The sequence below is a fragment of the Molothrus ater genome, chromosome 10 (genome assembly GCF_012460135.2).
Source record: "Molothrus ater isolate BHLD 08-10-18 breed brown headed cowbird chromosome 10, BPBGC_Mater_1.1, whole genome shotgun sequence".
Taxonomy (NCBI): Eukaryota; Metazoa; Chordata; class Aves; order Passeriformes; family Icteridae; genus Molothrus; species Molothrus ater.
Genome location: NC_050487.2, coordinates 22,441,338 through 22,458,801, shown reverse-complemented (window position 1 = coordinate 22,458,801; position 17,464 = coordinate 22,441,338). Strand labels below are relative to the sequence as shown.

Here is a 17,464-nt window from a genome sequence, read left to right as displayed (position 1 = left end):
ACCAATCTAGTCCAAGATACAAATCCTACAGCATTTCCATACAGCCTATAAGAATCATTACATTACCTCACTGTGTTACATTTTAAACCCTAAAAACTCCTCTTTGGGCCCCTTCTGCCAAGCTGTAGGGTCTGCTCTGACCCTTGGGCCTGTCTGCAAGCAGAGGGTGTTGTTCCATCAACAGGGGATCACCTTCAGCTGGCCATGCCATTGTTTTCCAGTTGTTCAGTAACTAAAATATCTCAAAGCTTGCTTTCATTTCAATCTCGCTTATAATTTCTATATTCTCAAAATCTTTTGCCAGACAATCCTATTTATCAGGCTTTCCTGTTTCATCTGCCCCAGCAGGGAAGCCCCAGCAGCAGCTCTGCAGGGCCAGCCCTGCTGTGCCAAACCAGGTGAACCACGCAGGGCAAGGTGCTCCAAGGTCTCCTTGGCTTTTGAGTGTCTCCAAGCCCAGAATCCCCTCTCGACTGAAGCCAGCAGAGCTGATTTAACACAGAGATTTCCAGCTGTGCCTTGTGGGTGGGAAATGCCTGCAGCTGAGGAATCCCCTGCTTCAGCAGGTACAGCTGCAGCACAAAGTGGTGCAAAAGCACCCGGGAATGGCTCAGCTCCCCCAGCCCTGCTGGGAGGGGAAGGTGGTGGAGCCCTCAGGGCACAAGGATGTGATACAGCAAAGGCAGCTCCTGGCTTGGAGCAGGAACACGTTTCCATTCCATTTAATTTCTTCTGGCAGGCCCTGCCAGCTGCTGGCTGTAAATGCAGGCATTGTGGACAGCCACAGCAGGTCTGTCTGCTGCCCAGAAAGGAAGCACTGCAGAGGAGCAAGGCTCGTTCTTTTTTCATGTAACACAAGGCTGCCTTCTGCTCCACATGAAAGCAAGTGGGAGTAAATTATTTGGATTTCCTGACAAAAGTTGTGCGAACACAACACCTTTAATAAAAACACTTGATGCTTCTCATCACGCTCCTCTCCTCTTTTCCCCACCATCACAGGAGGCCCTGCTTGCTGCTTTCAGCCAGAGAACATCTTTGTTATCCTTGCAGTCAGTGAATAACCAGGCATTCATTTGAACTTAATTTTTTTTTGGCAATAAGACCCAGGGAAATAATAGGGATAAAAAAAATGGGAGATGTCAGGAACAAGTTCTGCCTGTAAATACACGTTCAGAGTTCTCAGCTCCTTCTTTGATTGGAATGGGGACAGGGAGCTCTGAATTTTAAACAACTGAGCTATGTTTGTCATTCAACTGCATTGTTTTTCCATGTTTTCCTGTTTTTTCCCTCCTTTCTAAGCTCCTGCAGAGCTGGGTACTTTTTACCACCTTGGCCCAGCAATACAATTATTTTCCCATCCCATCCTTAAAGAGATTTTGTCTCTTTGTCTCAAATATCTCCTATATGACAACCTGGCAAAGCCACTTTAATAAAGAAGTGCTCTGGTGACTCCCAGGTATTCCCACATTTGCAAGATGTGATTTTCAGGAAGGCAGGGTTTGATGGATGAAATAAACTGATTTTTTTCAATATATTTCAGGTAATCAATGAAAAGAAAAGAGAAAAAGGAAACATCACTTTTTAGCAGCTGGCAGCAGTTTCAAATAAATACAAGAAAATGATGGAAGTGCAATGGCATCTGCAATGGGGGAAGTTACAGGAGAATAACCAGAGATGCTGCTTCCAACCACACAGGGGGAAAGGAGGCTGCAACAGGAAATTGTCTATCAAAATGAATTTAAAATGATTTTCATATGATTAAAATTACCTGATGAGATTTATGTGTGATAAATTAGGAAGTACCTAATGAATCTCGTACCCCATGGGGAATTATTACCAATTAACTCGTGAGGAGATGAGACATGAGCTCCATGATGAAGATGTGGGTGGAGGAAATGGGACTGACCCCAGGCTGGAGGTTCCATCCCTGGGTGGTTCCATCAAGTGCCTGATTTGCTTGTTCTGGCAGCTTGGGGTGTTTGGAATTTTGAGGATTGGACAGGAATGGCAGCTGGGGGAGTGGAGAGTGACAGGAGCTCATTAAATGGGTGGCAGTGAGCCCCAGACCATGGTCTGCGTGAGGTTCATTCCCTCTGGGGCAGTCTGGCAGGTCCCTGGAAAGTCCCTTTGGGGTTTTTCTACATCCACGCACAGGTTTGCTTCTGCTCCAGCTGAATCCCAAGGCTTTGCTCCTGAGGGCTACAGGGTTAATCAGGATCTTATGTGCATCTGTGGGTTAGGGGTGCAATGAGTTCATTCAATGCCAAAGCCATGTTTTAAGGTGAAAGGGAAAATAGATCTTATTTCAGCGAGGTAAATAATGGGAGGAATCATCAGGCAGGAGTGTTGTGTGCCACCAGCTCCACCTGGGATACAATCACGTTTTCTCTTTCATACAAATTGGTGAAATTTGAAGGAAAATGAAGAGACAGTGAGTTTTATGGCCATTATTTCTTTTGAAAAGTTTTGAGAAAGAAAACCTTGAGATGTTACTTATTTGCACTTTCCTCAGTGTCAGATTCATCCAGAAATTGTTGACCTTCATCTTGTTTAGGAAAAGGCAGATTTGATACTGGAATAGACCTCTCCTAAACCAAACAAAAATGCTTTCCTCATTCCATAATCGTCTTCTCTTATAGCTTCATCCAAAGACTGTTAAACCAAGGAAGGGCTCACTCTTCAGTGCCAGGCATTGTCATTATGACTTTCAAGCCCATTGTTTTTCCAGGAGAGAGAACCAAATTTCAGTCCCTGTTGCTTGGTTACAGCCCCTCCAAGCCTCTTGGAACCCATGGGTTTGTAACACCTCAGAAAAGCAGGCATATACAGCTTTCCCTTCAATTATTTATGCAGCTAGTTGCCGATTCCTTTTTGTCTGGTGACCCTGATGAAGTGTTTCACTAACTCCACTCTCCTCCTGCCCAAGGCTTTATTCTGTTGTCCTTGGCTTTTCCCTGGGAATGCTCTCCAAGTGGGGATCAAATATTTTCCTGGAATCCTGAATGGGCAGAAAGGAAGGTGTTGCCTGGGTAACTCAGCAAAACAACCCAAACCTGTTGGTTTGAGTGAGCGTGTGCTGCTTGCCTGCCGAGGCACAGAGCAGCACTTGAGCTCCTCTTCCTCTTCAGAGCCATGCACATCACACCTCTGAAACACCCCAAGAAATTCTCTCTTTCTAACTGACTCCTCCAACACGAATGCCCTGGATTCCTGGATATGTTCAAAGCAGGTAAGATAATAAAAGTTGGCTTTCTGCTGGTGCTGAAGTGTTGTTATGAGTTTAGGTCTGATTTTACTGGTGGCATGGACCTGATGGTTTGATAACAACAATTTGTATCAAATCAACACCAACAACAAAAAAAGGGATTTTACATAAAGAACATAAAATTATGTCAATAATTTGATTTATCCCTGAATTAGATTTACCTAAACTGATTTATCCCTGAATCAGAAAAAATGTTATAATAGAGAAATTTCTTTCAAGTATCCTTTAGCAAGGATTAGAAAATGTCAGCTCAGAAACTCAGCCAGTAATTGCAGACTTTAAAGCCAGACTGCTCATCCAGTCTGGTCTTAACAAAGTCAGTGGCTGGGAATCCTGTGTGAATGCTGACCCTGGGCACAGGAACAGAATTTCTGCTCCCACAGTGCCAGGATTTCATGGTCTGAGCATCTCAGTTATTTCTGTATAAAAGGAGGAGGGATAATATTATTTCCTTTCTTCCTACTCTTTGTCTGTCTGCTCTGTTCAATTAGAGCACAAACCCTCTGGAGCAAACTCTGTTTTCCTGCCTTTCTGTGCTGCCCAGAACAACGGGGCCTCTGGTGGCCTACAGCAGTGAGAATAATTGGGATTGTTTCTGTCATTAATCAGACCTCAGGATGAGCTGGATTCTGCCCAGATCCTACAGATTTCATGGACATGCAGGGAAAAATCCAGTGGGACAAAAAGAAAAGATGTGAGAGACACAGGGTTGAGACCGATGCCCACCCTGTGTTTACCCAATTCAAAGACAAAATTCCTGGTCAAAATTAGATAAAGTTGGAAAAAAGATTTCTTTCTTGCAGAGCTGGGGACACACTGCTGAATTTCTTGTCAGAAGCACATTTTTATGGGCAGGTTGTAAAGATCTGAAAAATAGTGTTTATAATGGAAAGGCCGACACCATGTAAAATATGTCGTTCTTCTGGAATAGCACAGAGATAATTTTTCATGGGCTTTATGAGGAATGCATTTGCCATAAAAGATCTGAAGCCCATTAGGCTGTGATGGGGACCAATACCTTTCATTTTATAGACAGAGGAAAAAATGGTAAGTAGAAAGGCCCCAAATTACAATCCTGTTTGATTTAGATATTAATTTCTTTATTCTTAGCAGACAGAGAAATGATTTGCTCAAGTGACCTGATGAATCTCTTAAAACCCTGTCCTCGCCCACCCTGTAATAAACTCAGTTCTTAGCACATAAAGTTTTAATGAAACCTGGGTGGAATGACTACTTTGTTAAATTTCACATAATGATCTGTCAGTTCAACATTTGGAACCACAGAATGCCTGTGCATGGAGCTGAAATTCTCTAATTACCACTATTCCCCTCTGCTTTGCTGGCACGGTGAAATTTGCCAGCAGAATTTCTAAGAGAAGGTTTTGGAGCCTTCAGCAACCATTGGGGAAAGCATAGACCCTTCCATGCAGAAAGACCTTATAATGATCAGCCTTTGTAGTGACCTAAAAGAGAAAAGAGAAATGTGAAGGAAAAGGAGGATAAGGAGTAATTTTTCCGTGAAGAAGCTGCAAGGTAGAAGTCTAAACCACAGAGGTTTTGACTATATGACATTTCCAACTGAATATCCCAGGGCAGAGAGGATTGTGGACTTTTCCCACACTGATTTTAATCTATTTACCTCCTCTTTTTTCAGGACAGAGCCCAGGAGCTGAAGTGAGGAAGGGGCTGTGCCTGTGGTGTGGGAGTTGCAGATCAACAGGGCACAATTTACAGCTCCATTGTAACCTTCCCCCAAAACCTGGGTCCCACCACCACTGTTGGAGTTTAAAAGCCATCTGGCAACTTCAGCAGGGAATAACCAGTGGCCACCACCACACTGGGCTGCTGCAATCCCACCCTGGAGCCCTGCCAGCACCTGCACTTCGTCTGGGTGAGCAAACAAAAATCAAACGCATTTTGAAGGGAATGATTCACTGGGCCGATTCTCAGAGCCTACAGCTTTAATGTTTTAAGAAAAATATAATATAAAAACAGACACAAACCTAGCCTGTTGGTTCCCACCAAGAGAAGAATCTCTTGTTCTCATTCTCAGCTGCAAACCTGAAGAAGGAAACCTGGAAAATGTTCCTAAAATGGCTGAGCACGTTCAAATGAGGCAAGAACGCCCAACAGAGTGAAGAGGTGCCCATAAAGAACCTTCCTGAACATCACATAAAACCTGAGCCTCTTTTTATCCAACAGATACATTAATAAGGAATTTAACAAGCCACTAATGGAGCAGGAGATCTTTTAAGCAACAAAAATACGAACTTCAAGTGGGCAAAACTGTGAAAGGAATTGAAAGTGAAGCGGCCGGCGCGAGCAGACCAGAGATTCAGCTGGATGATCGCGTATCCTGCTACAGGTATCACCAACCTATCTTTAGGCACCTTCTGGAAAGCCAGCTCACTGATACCAGCTGGATCAGCCCAGGAATTTGTCTGATGTGCTTAAGAGGTTGGTAACAATAGCTCCTAAGGTGACAGCGGCAGCAGCGTTGCGCGGTGACGGCGTTTCCTTGGAGACAGCGAATCCATCCCTCGGGATCCCGACAGGTTCCCCCTCTCCAGAGAACCTGGAACTCCCTCCCTGAGCAGGGCCAGAGATGGGAAGATAAGCCCTGCCTGTGTACAAATAGCCCTGTGCAAGATGTGAGGATTTTATGCAGCAGCCAGACATGTCTGAAAGGTAGGAGGGTGCAAGCAGACACGAACCTGTAGTCATTGCTTGACATGCTTTGACAACAAAGATAGAGTTACAGGATTGAGTGTCTTTTTAAAATGTACCAGCCTGTATTGCTGAAGGAGATTGCTGTGCAGGGAAAACAGGAGCTCAAACAGAGCTGTTTTTCTTGGTGTCAGTGCCTGATTGCTGGAAGGAAAAAGCTGTCCCAACAAAAATGTTGAGTTTGTTGTGAAAATGTGTGGATTGAGATGTGGGCTTTGCATTGGTGCAAGCTGGATCCATGAGGAAAATGTTAGTTAATATGCTAAGAGTGTATCATTATGGTGATGGGACCTAATTAAGTTAATTATGTCTTGGGGGGGGGGCAATTTTATGAAGCATAAAGCAAGATAATTGATGCTGCAGCTATCAGCAAGGATGCTTTGTAGCCATAACTTACAGGTGTGTTTGTCACTAAATTACGCTCAGAAGAACTGCTTCAAAATGTTGCATAATGTCTCCTAAAACTCCTATAAAAATAATTGAAAGGTAATAGAGCATGCAAACACTGTGTCCATATCTTCTACTCTCCTAAGTTCAGAGAGTTCTCATAATAAATGTTTGCATACAAGCAGAGCTGCTCTGGAGCAGTAAATTGTGTGCATTTGAAATGAAGCACAGCCTGAATTCTGAGTTTGCTATCTCTTAAATACTTTCACAAGCTGTGCTGGTAACTTATCCCTTCGGCTCATTTATGGCTTTGGCATTTGCCATTGACTGGGACAACATAAATAATTGGGTGTTTGGAACCTGGGAGTGTTCACTTATGTGTGCAGGTGGTTTGGGCAGGTCCAGAACCTCTCTTAGAGCCTGCAAAATCAGCAGCTCTCACCCAGTGATACAAACCCTTTGCTTTGGGAGGATTTATTGCACTTAGTTTCTCTAGTTTGGAAATTTTTTTTCTATTCCTTCAAGAAGATCTTGAAACACATTTGATTTGGTGCCTTCCTTTAGAATGGTGCACATTTTTCTCTTGTACAGCATCAGGACTGAATGATCTGAGAGCACTTTGCTGCTAAATGAGAACCTGACCAGAACTCACTGAGCTCAACCACAGGAGCAGGGCCCTTTCCATCAGATGTGGGCTGTGATTTGGTGGGATGCAGCAAGCACCACAGGAATCCTGACTCTTGATATGTGAAGAGTTATAAATAACCCTACTACTTGTTCTCAAACCTTTTATCCAGGGCATTTCAGATTTAAGGGGAAAGCAGCTGGGGCTCAGTGAAAGCTAAGCCTGCTGGAGGATGCTGATTCCTGAAGAGCAGCCGGGGATAAGGCTGTGAGAAGCTAGACCAGACCCCAAAACTGCTCAAAAGGCTGGGACAAAAAGCCTTTCAAACCCCAAGTGCAAGAGTTTGCCCATAACCCCTTTATCCTCACTCCTCTTTAGCTGAGCTCCCCATTTTCTGCGCAGCAGAGCCGAACCTGAGCTGCAGAGTCTCAGATGTTTGTTTGTGGAGGCTGCTGTTCCATCAGGAGAAAGGATTTGACTGACACTCCTTTTTTAACAGCCAAATAGCTAAAATATTCACAGGAGGGACTTTTCACTCTGTTTCTCACTCAGTATCTTTCACTGGTGCAGTTTCAGAAGCAGCTCTGCTTTAGCTCTTCAAAGTCTTTTCGTGGCTTTTAATGTGTCCTGCACTGAAAGGCAGCTGGACTCAGGGGGGCTTGCACTGCACTCAGGAAACCTGGAGCATCCTGGGCTCTCTGCAAATCTGGCCAAGGTGTCTGAGAGCACAACATTCCCAGCCCCTCAGCTGACACTGACATCCTGATGAGCTGGGGCTTTGATCAGGGAGCTCAGCAGCGCAGGGTTTTCCAGGGTACAGCCCAATATCTCCTCAGTTGTGATCTGGAAAAGGCAGGAGCTGTTCTGTTCTCATTCCTGACAGTTTGCAAAACACTTCAGGCACTGAATTCCTCCCTGGGACTTCCACTGAGGAGAATAATGTAAAATGCAAGGGGGGTGGCCACCAGTGCTTCCAGTTACCCCCCAGCCTGTGCTCCTTCTTGTCAGCTCACAGGGAGCACTCCAGACTCCAAGGTGCCTGCAAAGAATTGTTTAGTACAGTTTTGTGGGGTTTTGTTTATTACTGAGATGAAAAATAATTTTGTAATGATTTGGTGTCAGCAGCAAAGCTGTAGCCATGATAGGAACTGGACTGAGGGCCAGCCTCAGAAATTAGGAGCTGGTCACACACAAGATTTTTTTCCCCCCATTACCTTTTGAACTTTCCTTTCCAAACCTCTATTACAGAATTCTTAAAATATAGTCAAGTACCTCTGCTTAAAAGACATCATAAATAGTCCCCCCACAGCCCCCAAAAAGAGGGAGAATGGAGGAATGCAATTGCCACAGAGGGTTTCCATTAGTGAAATTAATTCTTCTCTCATAAGAATTTAGGCCCATGATTTATGATAACCACCAATTTCTCACTGCAGGCGAAGTGAGAGGAAATGACTCAGCCTGGACAGACATCATGAATCTAATTTTTTTTCCCTTAATGCTTGACATAATCTAGTGTGCTGCTCCCAGAGGTGTCATTGGAGATTCATATCCAGCCAAAGGGCCTCACAATCAAGGCAGGAAATTTTGTTCCTTTCATGTATTGTGAGATCTGTAATTGCTTGGAATTGCATCCTGCCTCCTTCATTGCCACTCCTTTCGCATCCATTCTGCAGCAAAACAGGAAGGTAAACAAAGCAAGGGAGGGAAAAGCTGTGTGGCACTTGGTGCTCCAGAAAAATCTCCTGTGACACAATGTGGGGGTCCAGCTGGTGCTTATTAAACCCAGGCAGTTTTGAGATGAAAGATATTTCTTTCTGTCACTCCTTCCCGTGGAAATCTCACTACCCACCTGACTGGGGAAGTTGTATCCATCACATACTTATTTTTTTTCTGGAACTTTATGTTTCACTTGCCATCACCAATGCAGAGTTTTGTGAGTGGGTTTCCTGCCAGGAGATCAGAATAGATATCATGTTAAATGGTTCAGCTGAAATGTTTTATCCCACATTTCCAGGGGCTGGGAGTGCATATTCCTGTCTCAGCAGAGGAGGTAGTATCTAGCTGAGAGGAAGGTAGGTTTTGAAAAGTCTTGCAGTTATAAATAGTCATTTGAATACATCCTAAAAGATCACTTTCAAACTGAGCAAAATAACAGATCTTAAACACAAAAGAATTTCTACAAATTTCTTTTGTCTGAGCTTATTTAACATAAAAAGAGGCAAAAGCAGAACAAACAGCAAGATAGAACGAAACAAAAATTCCCAGCACTTTTTTATTTTCTAAGGGTTTTTTACCATTTACCCAAGGTAAATCCTCTTTTCACAGGGCTGCTGTGAGTGAACTCCTGCTGCTCTCCAGCACACATCCCCCAAGGGGCTGCTTGCCTCCAGGTGACCTCAAAAACTCTCTGAGTAAATATCTGTTATTTTCCAAAATGCTGAGCCCACACAGCTTCCAGGGTGTCCCAGTTTAGGACATATTTGGTAGAGAATCTCCAAAAGGGGCCCCTCCAGAGAGCAAACCCACACGGTCCCTCCCCGCAACCGGTTTGGGAAGGATTCCTCGGAGAGGAGTGGGAAGAACCTGTTTATTTAACAGGTACAGCACACAAAATGAACTATACTGGATGTCACCACTCTGAAAAAGATGACAAATTCAGAGAGTCTCCCTCGGGGGTGGTCACTCTGTTCTCAGTCCCTCCGGCGCTGGGGCAGCTGCTGCCCAGAGTAGGCCCCGCTAGGCCACAAGGGGCAAACTCTCGGTGTTCCCAGGCCCCAGTCCAGAGCAGGTTCAAGCAGGTCCAAAGAAAGGAAAAGAGAAACAGTCCAGGAAGAAATTTGGACTGTTTAGCTAAACTAGCTAATGAGCAGAAGCAAAGCAGAAGCAAGAGCAAGAGCAAAGTGAAAAGCCAAGCAAAAAGCAAAAGCAGCACCATGTGCTGCCCCATCTCTGTGTCCCGCCAGCCGTGGGGGAGCGGCTGATAAGAAACCAAAACAAAACTTTCACCCTTCAGAGCCAGTCTTGAAGGCACAGAACATGATATCCAGCATAAACAGAACACATGAATGGGGATACAAGCACCATAACGTCACCCTAGGACACGGGGAGTCACCTACAGCTCACTGGGGCTGCTGTGACCCCATTAAACCCCCCCAAAAAGCAGAAGGGAGCAGAGCAGTTTGTCAATAATCTCTCATTGTGCATTTTAACCAATGCTCTGCTCAGCCTGTTACCCCCACTATGAGACATTCCTTGCGTCCCTCCCCAAACAATTTTAAAGCTGCATTTTTATTTCGTTTTATTCGGTTTCTTTAATTTATTTTATTTATTTATTTCTGGTTTATTTATTTCCATTTTTTTCTGTTTATTTATTTATTTCTGCTCCTGACTCCAGTGGTTTTATGATGCTGAGGTTCCCTGACAAGAGCTCCCCAAGCCTGTAGAATAAACATCAAATTACAGTGCTGGATGCATACCCTGACCAAATTAAATCATTGTATTCAACTGTTCTGTGATAAATTCCTAAATTGCAGCTGCCAGCCTGCACATCCTTCAATCCCTCTGAAGCACAGTTGGAGAAATTGCCCCATTTGGGGTGTATAAAATGTGACTTTTAAGTGTTCTTAGGCAAGGGACTAAGAGAGCACATGAACACATGGCTTCAGGCTGAAGGTTGGACTTGGTAACCTTGGAGGGTTTTCCCATAATGATTCTATTATTTGAAGACTCTATTGAGCAAAGTTCAGTTTTTTTCCAGATCTCTGATGTTCTAGGATCTCCAGATCCTAGAACACATCCAAGAGACTAAAATAAATACACTAATATTAGTAAAACAATGAGTTAAACCACATGTACAATGGAATGAATAAACAACTGAGGTATCTTTTCATCCAGCCCAGATCCATAAAAGCAGGGCTCTCCTGAGTGGAAGGGAACAACCACATCATGCTGTTGGACAAGTTCAACTCTCCCTTTTTCCCAAAACTCAGTTTTTCTAACAAACTGCCAGGAAATTCCTCTTTCTGGTGCTTGGACACACCTGTGAAAGGCTCCTGTGTGTAAGGAAATGCAGCTCAGGTGAGGAGGTTGCCCATGGTTTGGCCTCAGGATGTGGCTGTTGCCTGCTGGCAAGTCCTACCCCCAGATATTCTGTATTTTCTGTAATTATTTTCTGTAATTATAAAACAAACCCAACAAAATTTGCATTTCCCTGGACAGAACCTAGGCTGGCTCAACATCTCCTCTCTAGTTCCTCAGGTCTGACTACAAGCAACCAGAAGTTCTTGAACTCCTACTCCTCCTGCTGCTCCATCCTGAGGGATGCCCACAATATTCTGCCAGTTTTACCCCAAAACAGAGGAACCCTCGGGCAGAACTGGGACTCCAGGCTCCCTTTCCCAGTAAGTGTTGGGTTTCCCAGTCTGATTGCAGGTTTATAGAAAAGAGACATTGAAGAAGAGGTGCTAAGGCAGAAATCTCCTCCTCAGCTTGGAAGAGGATTTTGTTTACCTCCTTTTATCCTCCAAAACTGGGGTGGGGTGATGTTGGGAAGGATGAAAGTTTGACAAGAAAGTCTCACAGATATGTGTGCTCTGGATGAAAGATTTTTGAATGTAGAGTCTGATGAAGGAATAGAGGTGGAAGCAAGTTTTGATACAGAAGAAAAGAATTGCTGAGCCAGCCTCACTGGCTAACCAAGGAGGCAAAGGGTGTGTGAGTTAGAAGGGGTTTTTATGGCTTAGAGCAAAGGATAAACCCACCCCAAACAAGAAGATGTTTTCACCAAGCAGAAAGAGAGCACAGGCAAACAAGGCAGCAAATGTGGCAAGGAGAAAAAAGGTCTCAGAATTTTCCACTGCATGAAAACTGAAAAACAGCTTCCAGCTTAAACTGTAATGTACTGACTGTTAGTGACTGGAGAACAGTAACATGAATATGGTAATTACAGCAGTTATGACAGGCTATAGATAATAGTTAAGGTATAGATTGGTTCTACTGTATGGAGATGCTCAGCAAAGAAAAGTCTATAATGCATTGTGACCAAACCAAAGGGTCTCCAGGGCTGCCTGCAGCTGGAGCTGACAGCTGTGGCACAGCTCTGTCACCCACCACCCTGGGCTGCTGTGACACCTTGGATGGAATAAACTGCATTTTGTATAAAATAAACTGCATTTTGGAGAGCCCCTGGAGTCCTGCATCCCTCATTTCAGCTCTAACAGAATTTAAATAGGGTTCTGTTCTTTGGGGTGAGCTGTGGCAGGGGATTTGCCTCAGCCTTTGAGCACCAAACTGCAGCTCTGGGCAGGGGGATAATGAGCCCTGTGGAGGCTCCCTCCAATATTTGAGCCAATTTATTGGAGTTAACCAGGATGAGCTGTGGCAACGTCCACTGAGCTGTGAATTCCCACAGCATTCACCAGCTCCTGCACGTGGCTCTGACTGGGGCATTTCTGCTGTAACAAGGCCAGAAATGAGAGAAAATGCAGTGCCAAAACCTCAAGAGCTTTTACTGATTCTTTTATATCTTTATTTTTCCCTTTTTTTGAGCTTCCCTCTGACTCCTTCAAGTACCTTGGCTGGTGTGACATAGAGGAACACGGCGTGCGAGGGAATCAGCTCCTCTGCCCCCGAGTGAGGGAAGGTAAAGATCAAAAAGACACTTTGACATCTCAGCCCCAACTCCACTGAGTCAAAGAATACATCCTTAAAAGGGATGAGCTGAAATCCTGCCCCTTTTCAAAAGAATGGCAAACTCCAGGATTTCAGCTCATAGTGCCCACGCTCGCTTTATTTTTTAATCATTAGGAAATTATCCTTTGTCATTTCCAAAATGAAAAACAACTGCCTGAACTGCAAACTGAAAATTTTTAGTATTAACGTGCTGCTGATTACTTCTCTCAGAAGTTGATTAACATTTGACTGTTCAGAATGCAGTAGCCACGTGCCAAACAGCCAAGTAAGAGGGAAACCCAGTCCTGCATACAGTGGCACATTTCTTGTATTTTAAGACTAAATTGGCTCAATTGCAGTCTACAGACACTCTCAAGAACAGATGGGTTTTAAAATCCAGTATTTGCATGTTTGGGAGTAAACAGTGGAAAATTTCCAGCCAGTCCTTGCTTCAATCAGGAATTGGAAGATGCCCACAGCTCTAAACTTTTCATTAAGACTTTAAGTCTTAGTGTGTGTGTGTGTGTCTCAATACAAATGAGGTTTGGAGTGGGGCTGTTGGGTTTTGGCACTGCTCTGGAAGCTGAAACGTTTTCCTTTCTCAGGACAATCAAAGGCTAACTCACAGTATGGCAAGGAATAAGGAGAATTTTAGAGCTCAGGTCCTTATGAACAACCTTTCAGAAATGGTTTTCATTCTGATCTGTAGCAGATCTGTCATTTACCAACCATGCACAAAGACAGTAGATTGCTGGCTGAATTATGGGCCCGGCAATGGTAAAAAATCTTCCCATTAATTTAAATCTCAGAAGCCTGGAAAGTCACACACCTATAATATTATATATATTTCTTCATTACAGAATCTTCCCAGCAAAATATATATATATATATATATATATATATATATATTCTTCCAGCAAGTGAACTAAGTGCCAGTTCTGTATCCATCCTCAACCGTAAATCTTTTTCTCTGACCAGGGCCCTCAGAAGAAGAGCTGTTTTTCAGGAAAGAAGAGCATACTCTGAAAAGAAGAAAACAAGTAACTGACACAGAGAAATGGGAAAAGAGGCTGCAAGAGAACTGGGAAAACTGTGCTGTAAAACTTTCTCCTTAACACTTTGGACTGTAGCTGTAAAGAAGCCAAATAATCACGTGCTGGCTGCTCACTGCATTTAATAGATTTAAACCTGTGATAAGGAAGGTGTCCCTGGCTGTGGCAGGGGGTGGAATTGGATGAATTTTGAATTCCCTGCCAACCCAGCCCATTCTGTGAGGGCTCTATGAATATTTAAATCTGGCTGCTGCACAGAACTTTGGTGCCAGCTGAGCTTAGAGGCCAAACCAAAAAGCCACAACCACTCAGCCCTGCTCCCTCCCACACACTGGTAACCCCCCTCACAGAGGGAGGAGGAGATGGACACTCAAATTCATGCTTGAGAGATGGTTCCTTTCTTCCTTTCAAAGAATTAAGGAGTCCATCTCTCTCTGATTCTGAGCTGGATTTGGCACTTGGTACCACCAATTGTTATAAGAGCAGCAGCATAAAATGTGTTCTCATTTTAACCTGCCTCTGACTAATTCTATATTTAATTATATAGCTATTAAAAAGCATGAAAAAAAAAAGTGATTCCTCTTATTTTTGCCCTTCCCAGGAGCTGAACCTTTCCTTCCAGGACCTGGGTGATCTTTACCAGGTGGAAAACCTCAAAAGAATCCTCCACAGATTAATTCGGGTGGAAAAGCTTTGGTTGGTGGACAATTCCCTGACAGACCTCAGTGCCATAAGGTTGCCAAGGTAGACAAAATGTCCTGCTTCTATTTTCATGTAATCTGTTCCTATTTTTATGTAATAGCCCAGAAATCAAGATTTTCCTGAAGTGACAGCTGGAGCAGGCTCTTGAGAGCTGCCAAATCTGCTCTTGGGGGGCGCTGGGGTGAGAATCCATCAGCTCATTGCTGAAAATACCCAGTGAGGAGATCACATCACATCCCCTTTTATTCCTGGGGAATAATTTATGAGTCCAGCCAGCTTCAGGGAGATCTGTGCCAAAAGGGGAAGTTGTTGCACACAGAAGGACTCTCTGTGAAGAGATGGGGGAGCACAACCCAAGCAGAGAGGCCATGACAACTGTAAATTTATTTTACCATCCATCTGTTGCTACTCTGCTGCTGTGTATTTAGGTGTATGGAGAGTTGTAGTACTGAGAACAGAAATAATGATGCATCTGCTGCACAAGATAAAGAAATAAGGGAATAAAATATAAACCAGTGTATAAAACCCATCCCTGTTGTAGGGGTTCTGTCCCAGATGTGATAGTGATGCCATACACTTTGTACTTTACAGATGCAGAGAGCTAAATGTAAATAAAAACCACTTTACATCCTTCAAACAGCTGCCAAAGATCCCTCAGATTCAGCACTTATCTCTTGCTGAAAACAACATCACGAGCCTGAGTGGGATTTCAGACTTCAGGCACACCCCACTGGAATCCCTCATCCTCAGGAGGAATCCCTGTGAGTTCCAGGAAAGATACAGACAGCTGTAAGTCTGACCCTCTCGTGGCTAACAAAAGTGATAAACACAAAAAAAAAGTTTGTCAGAGTTTCAAAGGATGGGATCTCAAACCCAGCAAACTTTCTAAAGAAGCCTTTCCTTTTCCTGTAGTTTTAATGCTCTGAAATGCTCCAGGAACGTGGGTTAGTGAGCTATTATGTGGTAAAAGCCCCCAAATATTCAGAAACTGCCTAGGATGCTTTTTAATGGCATGACTGGCAGTTCTGGAACTGAACTAAGCCCATGGATCAAGTTTAGAGACAGTGAGCAGGGCAGATAAATTAGATTCCCTTGGATTAATAGAAACTACCTATTACTCAAACTCTCTTCAGCCTCCTTGCATCCTTGGTGGGTTCTGCCTAAATTGCATTACATGTCAGAGCTGGAATCAGGGGGATGTCTTGAAAGATGGGAGCAAAAGCAGCAGGAAATTGAGTTCCCTTCATTTGGTTTTTCTGGATTCCCCCTGTCCCTTGAGCAGCCTTTGGGATGGGCTGGAGGTTTAACAGAGCAGCCTCAGACACTGGCAATGGAAATTCCAATCCAAGGCATTACAATCCAAGAAATTCAGGAGAATATAATCTATTCTAAGCCTCACTTTTACAAAATCTGCATGTTTGCATGTTTTGCCCCTCTACAAACACAGCCAGGTGTTGATATTTTGAAGATAAATCTTGCAGAGTGTGTCTGAAATGGGACATATCTCCTCCCATTGCTTCCTGAGAGGGGGAAAAAAGAAAGGTGAAGTTTAAAATAAATGTTTAATGAAAACCTTTCTGAGTTTCCAGTATATTTCCCTTTAGTCTTGTGGGCATCCCTTTGGCAGTGGGGTGCTGATAAAGGCAGGGAGACAGACATGGAAGGGAAAAAGTACATTTTAAATGATGGATTTCACTTTTATTAATTGCATATCTACAAGTCCAGGAGAACAAAAGCAGAAAACCACCTTTTAACAATCCCTAATTGTGTTTCTGCTCTCAATCTGCCAGTTCTTAGGGCAAATAAATATTGGTGCAATTTGGTATAACTCTGGTACTGTGTTCATTGTCAGTGTTAGAAGACAGATTCTTGAAGTGCTTTATTGGGTCTGAGGACATAAAGGTGGTGCCATGAAGTGAAATCTGAGAGTTTTAATTAGTTCTTTATCAGATAAATTCTGCAACAAATGACAAATCAAGATTTCCAACCCAAATCCATTTTAGATATGTTTGAATGCACTGTTTCTTTCTTATCAGTGTCTCTTTTGTTCTCAGCATTTCCTAAGATTATTATTTATCTCAATTTCTGTTTTTTCTTTTGTCTCTAAGAGTGTTCTCCAATTTGCCAAACCTGAAAATACTGGATGGCATCCCAAAACTGCCAGAGGACTGCTCACCCCCTGAGGCCAGGTTTTTTTACAGAATGTGTACCATACTCTAGCACAGTATTTTTGTAGGATCTCAACAGTGCTACAACCACCTTGCTTAGAAGAGACTGTAAATCCTGCTTATGGAAGTTCTATATATTTTTTTTTTTACTGGTCAAAGAGCTATTTAAACAGAAATAAAACATTTTTGAGTGCATTTGGGATACCAAGTAAGTATGGGTATGGATATGTAAATAAGACATAATGTTATACTGGATATAATGAGTTTATTAAAATTATTATTAAAATTTATTATTATTATTTTTTATTAATAGCAAATTTTACATTTCTTATTAAAAATAGTGTGTGGTTTTCTTATCTAGGAGCTCTGTGTCAACAACAAATCACAATTATTGACTCCCACTGCATTTAATTAGAACATATCCAGGCTCAGACCCCAAACTCATTGTGGGAAATGACAGAGGGATGAACACCCAAAGAAAAGGAAAACAAATCCCACAAGTGAAGAAAAAGCCCCACCAATGTCCAAGTGCTCTTTAATGAGCTTTGTACATGGGAAAAGCTGAGCCACCCCAACCATTCTGACCCTAATAATTACAAAAGATCTTGCTTTGGAGTTTGGTGTGGCCAGAGAGCACTGGGGAGGGAAATCATGAAAAGGAAAGGAGATTTTTGTCTCTGCTGGCATTGTTTGGGGATGTCCTGTTGCTTAATAGAGGCTGCTCAAAGCAAACCACAGGAGGGAGAGACCTGACAGGGATTTGGGTTTCTGGATGCAATTATCTCTGAGAGGTCCTGTCCTTGCCTTTGATTGATTTGCTGTCCAATCTTTGGGGTTTTTTTTCCCCACCAGCACACAAATAGCTGTG

At 43.3% G+C, this 17,464-nt stretch overlaps 1 protein-coding gene across 2 annotated transcripts; it reads left to right on the top strand.

Moving 5' to 3' along the window:
* The first annotated feature begins 3,092 nt into the window (after positions 1-3,092).
* LOC118690345 (uncharacterized) lies at positions 3,093-16,886 on the top strand. 2 transcript variants are annotated; one of them, XM_036389177.2, is made up of 8 exons: positions 3,095-3,229; positions 4,920-5,953; positions 11,254-11,404; positions 12,552-12,645; positions 13,653-13,771; positions 14,328-14,470; positions 15,020-15,217; positions 16,537-16,886. In XM_036389177.2, the coding sequence occupies exons 2-8, from the start codon at positions 5,928-5,930 to the stop codon at positions 16,646-16,648; spliced, it is 843 nt and encodes a 280-aa protein (XP_036245070.1). In that variant the 5' UTR covers positions 3,095-3,229; positions 4,920-5,927; the 3' UTR covers positions 16,649-16,886. The 2 variants fall into 2 exon arrangements, 1 of the variants encoding a protein (XP_036245070.1); XR_004980766.2 differs by having other exon boundaries at positions 3,093-3,229; positions 13,653-14,470; positions 15,069-15,217.
* The last annotated feature ends 578 nt before the right edge of the window (positions 16,887-17,464 follow it).

Excerpts from the sequence above, each read along its gene's own strand:
- LOC118690345 (XM_036389177.2), top strand. The coding sequence starts at position 5,928 with ATGCAGCAGCCAGACATGTCTGAAAG. Across the intron at positions 13,772-14,327 it reads AGAACTGGGAAAACTGTGCT|GAGCTGAACCTTTCCTTCCA; the intron begins GTAAAACTTTCT and ends TGCCCTTCCCAG. Across the intron at positions 14,471-15,019 it reads AGTGCCATAAGGTTGCCAAG|ATGCAGAGAGCTAAATGTAA; the intron begins GTAGACAAAATG and ends TGTACTTTACAG.